This window comes from Coenobita brevimanus, chromosome 71 (genome assembly GCF_032717465.1).
Source record: "Coenobita brevimanus isolate Jiangsu-jjx chromosome 71, ASM3271746v2, whole genome shotgun sequence".
Taxonomy (NCBI): Eukaryota; Metazoa; Arthropoda; class Malacostraca; order Decapoda; family Coenobitidae; genus Coenobita; species Coenobita brevimanus.
In genome coordinates, this window is record NC_137024.1 from 30,908,965 (window position 1) to 30,914,964 (window position 6,000).

Sequence of the window (6,000 nt, forward strand, 5' to 3'; positions counted from 1 at the left end):
GAGGATGTTATTTTTGTTCCATTCCTGCTTTCTCCACTCTTTTATTTAGCATGCAGGAGACATACTGAATTGGAGGGAGTAGAGAAATACTCTACTGTACTGTAGTTATCCCCCTCACTATTAGAGGTTCTCCTTATGTTGCATAAAATAATGTGATAGTTCCTTGCTTAAAGTAAAAAAGTCTTATCACTGGAGTGAAGGGGTTAAAGAATGTCCCGATAGTTCCTTGCTTAAAGTAAAAAAGTCTTATCACTGGAGTGAAGGGGTTAAAGAATGTCCCCTTCTGTAAATCTCACCATGCTTGACCTCAGTACTACCAAGGGCTGTTCATTAGCTAAACCTTTTCATTTCTTTTTTTTTTCCCCAACATCGATAGTTTTATAAGAGCTCATGGTGAAAAGGTTAATGAAAGTCCTATTTAAGCCTTACAGCTTGGTAAGGGTCACCTACACTAAATGAAATATAGGGGTAGGAGTACTGTACTAAGATAAACAAGAAATCCCCAGGTGGAAGGGGTTAATTTCTGCTAATCCATCCATCCATCCATCATTCATTCCCCTATTGATCTGTCTTGAGCTTATGGGCCCAGAGCAAGGCTAACACAGTAGTGTAAGAGTAAGAAGAGGTCACAGTGAAGCCAAGTGTAAACAAAAAGGGATTCAGATAGCTACACGCAATAGTTTTGTAATTTATAATGCATTTTACAGCCAGCCATATTCAGAGACATTTGTTCAATAAATTTTTTTGCAAATCAGCCCACATAATGGATTTATTTTATTGAATTTGGTAAGTAGCAACTATCTTTTATTGCTTGGCAATTCTACAAGTACAGTATTTTGCTTCACCTGACATCAGTACAGTACTGCATTCAAGCATAGTTTGGACCCATTCATTAGCTGTACTCTTGGGACAACTTAAGTTGGGTCCTTCCCAAAATCACATTCTCTGCCTCTAAAACACTCTCCTTTATACACAAAGTTGAAAATTCCTATCCCTTCCTTTGAGACCTGAATTCCTATTACTGCATCGATAGGCAGGAGAGCCTGTCATTAAATATTATCCGTACATGAACCACAGTAACTATCATCATGATCATCGTTCAAACCCAGCTTGCCCCATATAAATGTACTGGATTATGTTAACCTAGCTGTGGACTCTTACAGTTTGGATTATTATTACTGTATTATTTAACTGTTATCTAATATTCATTTTGTACAACCAACCAACAAATGTTTTATCTGCCACTGGATCACTCCAAAGGATTCAGAGTGGTATCATCAACACTTCCATGAACAGACCAGAATTTATCTCTTTACAGATCATACAACCAACTAAATATCTTGTGTTTTCCAGTGGCTGGGTCCTAAGGGTTCAGATTGTGGCATCATCAACGTCAACATCCCAACAAATGGAGCTGAAATTGGTGGTGCATTTGGTGGAGAGAAGCACACAGGAGGTGGGCGGGAATCTGGGTCAGACGCATGGAAGCAATACATGAGGCGCTCCACATGTACCATCAACTACACCAAGGAACTCCCGCTTGCTCAGGGCATCAAGTTTGAGTAGAAGTGGAGGGATGAGTTGATTGAAAGTACCAGTAATGTAATATTAGTAGCTACAAGAACAATATTGTGTGAAAATGGAAGGATTGTGGCTAGGCAGATAGGATAGGCTGATGATGAGATAAAGAATTACTGCTAGCCAACAGACTTGAGGTGAAAAGTAGATATGCAGTCATGATGAATGGGATAAGTCTGTTACTGAAAATAACAAAGTACAGGTACTGGTAGCTAAACAGAAAATGGCAAAATACTGGTAGCTAACTGAAGAATAATAAATGAAGATGGAAAGATTATAGCAGAATGGAGTTAACTAAACATACTGTTTAAATTGATGGGTTAAGCTTATATCTTGCTATTGTCAAATGATTTTACACAACTTAGAGAAAATCTTTTGTAGTGAAGGGGTTAGAAGCATTCTCCATTAACCCCTTCACTAGTGCTGGTTAAAGAGTGGCAGTAACAGCAATAACACAGAAAACATGTCATGGCAAAGAAGGGCATTATTGAGTCAAGATGTGAGATTGCAGTAAGTTGGAGGAGACCAGTTGGTTGATGTAAAGTACTATGATGGATAAGTTGAAGTGAAATGTTGAAAATTTAAGGAGCTTGAAGTTTGAGAAGCAGTGGAATAATGTGACAGGTTGAAGGCCATGAATTGAGAAAGGATAAAATGAATGTATTGAAAAGTTGATAAAGTAGTTGGTGCTATATTAAATTTGAGAGGAAGAGTGTGTTTGTCATATATTCAATATGTGGTGAAAGGTATAAAGCTATTAAATACCCAGATATTAATAAGATTGGCAGTTTATTTGATATTAATAGTACTGCAGCCATATTGTTTTGTATCCTTAACTGTCACACTAATTTGTAGCAGCTAATGTTTTGGTGTGAGATTAGTTCCATTAAAAATGAATTTATATAGCCTATAAGAATAACATCGTTTAGAGTTATCTGAAAATTAAAGCTTGTCAGTTTTGTTTTAGATGTACAGTATTAGCTGTTCCACAAGATGAATATTAGGAGTATTTTTCATATCCTGTGAAAGTCATTATTGTACGGTATATAAGAAATATCGCTGGTTGTTCAATGAAGGTATTGCTATAATATCCTTGCTTTGGAAAAATAAATATGGCAGCTGAAAATGATGACCATAACAGCCAGTCCTAAATTAACCACTTGCTAGGTGTAAGGGCCTAAAGCTAGGCTACTGTAGTCCACAGCATATAAGGGTAGGTGACCTGCTTATCCCTGTGGTATAACTAACACAAGCAGTTTATATCATGTTCATCATGTACTACCGGTATATCAGATGCTGTATCTTGAGTATTTTACAGGGTGGCTGTGATGAAGATACCTCGACATAACCTTACCTCAGTGAAGTGTCCTTCATTCCATCCAAAACCTTTTTCACTGTTGATGATACTATACTAACATAATGAATTTTCAGACTTCAGAGTAGGCCCATTTTAGTCATAATATTACAATATCTAGGAATCTGTTTGTAGTGCTGTGTTCATTAAATTTAAAAAAAATGCAAGGACTATAATGTCAGTGAAGTGAAAGTCTCACCTATTTCCTTTTTTTCAGTTCATTTAATGTATTTAAATAACAGTAGTCTAAGATCTTAATAATGAAACTTGCTCATGACCATGTTACCATGTGTATAGCACCTCCAGGGAATATTTTATACAGAGAGGCAGTATTTTGTAAGTCAAGATTTTTATACCCTCATATTAAGAGGATTTTGATTAAAGTTTGATACAGTACAACTCTTTGTGTCGTGTTTAACCTGTGCAGATACTATACTGTAATACATTCTTTTTCTTTCACCTTAACATAGTGGAGATTTCTGTCCATTTGCAGCTTGTTTTCTATGACTTAGTGTTAAGACAATACTGTGGCTCTCCTTCCTTTCCCCAACACTGTATTGTAACTAGTACAATAGTCTTGTATTAGTACTGTATCTTGTTATGGCTCGGCATTAAAAATAGAGAGATGAGAGTTTTAGGTTGAAGAAGACTAAGTATTATACTACATAACAAATAAATTGAAGATTGGGGCTCCTGTTGTTAGCTCCTTCAGCACAGTTGCTTCTTTTTTATTATATTCATGCTGCTGTCAGATTTGATTTAATTTAACTTACAGAAAACCTCACAGTGAAGTGGTTTAATAGATAAGTAATCTAAAAAATGACCAAGAAATATCCATGGTTTTGATTCAGCCAATGAAGCCGTAGACATCTCTCCTCACTCAGTTTTCAAATTATCTCCCTGATTGTGAACAGTATTTGGCCACCTGTAGTATGGGAAAGTACTTTTTCTTTCAATTATGCCTATTGTAACAGGTGCAGACATGGCAAAGCTTCACTTTTTAAACTAGACATACAGAGAATAACTGCCAGGAAGCTTGCTTCACATGCTGCTTTACTCCCATCATCATGGCCAGCATCAGTTCTGATGATATCACATGAAAACCCTCTACACTATACTGTACCAAATGGATTGGGAGGTTTTATAACACTTCTTGCTTTGTGATTTATTTTGCACATTGTACCTCACGTTTCACTTGTATGTTATTAATTCAAACTATGTTGATATTTAAGCTATGGTATTACCATTCTCAACAGTGTTAAGGTGTAATACGCAAAAGCAGTAACTAAGGAAGATGTGTTTTGAAGCTTCCTAAGCCATCTACAGTATAATAGGCCCCTGACCCCAAGTTTCAGTAGTAAGCAGATGGAACAACTTAATGCCCATACAGTGCATGAACAACTTAATGCCCATACAGTGCATCTGTCACCTGCTAAGGTATTGGCAGCACACTTCACTCGTTCTGTATGGTTTTTTATCCCTTACACAATAAGAGGTCCCTCCTAAATCAAATAGAATCATATGGTGGTAGCTTAAATAATATTTTAAGAGAAATCATTGTACTGAAGGGGTTAACAGACTGTAACCTCTTCAGTGTGATAGGCCATCACGGTAAATTATCCCATCGTTGCAAGATTAAATGAAAATGCATCATGGCAGCGAAAAAGTTAAAAGGATGCTACCTAGTGGCAGACCAGAGGGAAGGGTGGTGCAGACTCGGCCAACACAGTTTTGGGACCAGGATGGGATTGGGCTCAGATCTGTTTCAGAGGGTCCAAGGTATTATAGTTCCCAGGCTGCTGCTTCCACCCAATAGGGAGGGTCCCAAACCTTGGAACAGTGCCCCAGGTAGCTGATGTATCAGTGGGTGTATAATGGCAGGGAAGTTACAGTGCACTGGTGCACTTAGAGGGTGCCCCTGTAGCCGTCCTAGCATGGTGCCCCAAGACCACTGCCACAAGCACTGGCCACAGCTGGTGGGCTTTGGGTCCCTGGTCCCATGCATGGACTTTCTTTTGTGTGTGTGCAAGGAAGAAGGAACCAAAGGCTGAGCCCACATTAACGTTCCTTCCAAGAAAGAAACAAAAACAATACAAAAGAGAGCCAAATTCAAGATCCATTCATTTCGAGATGCCTGGACACACTGCATTTGAAAGATGGGAGATCATAGGAAGTAGGAAATACAGACAGAGGGAGACAGTTCCAGAGCTGACCTGATGCATAAATGAAGGACTGAGAGTAGCGGTTAACTCTTGCATTAGAGTATTGGACAGCAAAGGGATGAGAGTTTGTTGCTAGACGGGTGCTACGTGCCCGTCGTAGAGGTGGAGGGTCCATTGAAGTAGCGATAGAAAGAGATAAAGAGGCAACAGCGCGGCGAAGAGACAATGGTTGAAGGGAGCCAGTAAGAGGAGGAGAGTTGATGAGACGAATAGCCTTTGACTCCACCCCATTGAGAAGAGCTGTATGTGGGGAGCCTCCCCACACATGAGAGTTGTACTTTAAACAGGGGCAAATAAAACCCCTGTATGAAGTCAACAACTGTGCAGGATTAAAGAAGGCACGGAGTCGGCTTAACACACCCAATCCCTTGGAAGCAGATTTTACAAGAGATGCAATATGATCTTTCCAAGATAAGTCCCCCGTGAATGAAACCCCAAGCATTGTTCAAGGATGATGCAGGATTGAGCTGGATATTATTAAACATTAGTGGGTATTCATGTGGAAGATTTTGACGGGTTGATTGGTGTAAAAACTGAGTCTTTGACGCATTAAAAACAACAAGATTATTTTTACTCCAATCAGAGATACGAACCACGTCAGACATTAGGTGTGCCATATCCTCATCCCTTGTTTGTTGAAGTAACTGCTGAGATGGACGTTGTGGGAACCGAATGGAAAGGTGAAGGGTGGAATCATCAGCGTACGAGTGGACTTGGGACTGTGCAGGTGGACAGGGCCTGTGTTCCAATTCCTCTTGTATTTACCCGACATAGCAAGCATTAAAAGCAAGCCTGTGGAAATCAAATCACCTAAGGGGTTCAGAGTGGTATCACGGAATGTGGGTA

General features: G+C 39.1%; 1 protein-coding gene across 2 annotated transcripts in view; it reads left to right on the plus strand.

The window, feature by feature from the left end:
* The window catches only part of Aldh7A1 (aldehyde dehydrogenase 7 family member A1), a 45,301-nt gene extending 41,704 nt beyond the window's left edge, over positions 1-3,597 (plus strand). For both annotated transcript variants that reach the window (XM_080277982.1, XM_080277983.1), the window contains exon 8: positions 1,354-3,597. In XM_080277982.1, the coding sequence (XP_080134108.1) occupies positions 1,354-1,566 (213 nt within the window). In that variant the 3' untranslated portion in view covers positions 1,567-3,597. The remainder of the gene's footprint in view (positions 1-1,353) is intronic.
* Positions 3,598-6,000: the final 2,403 nt, after the last annotated feature.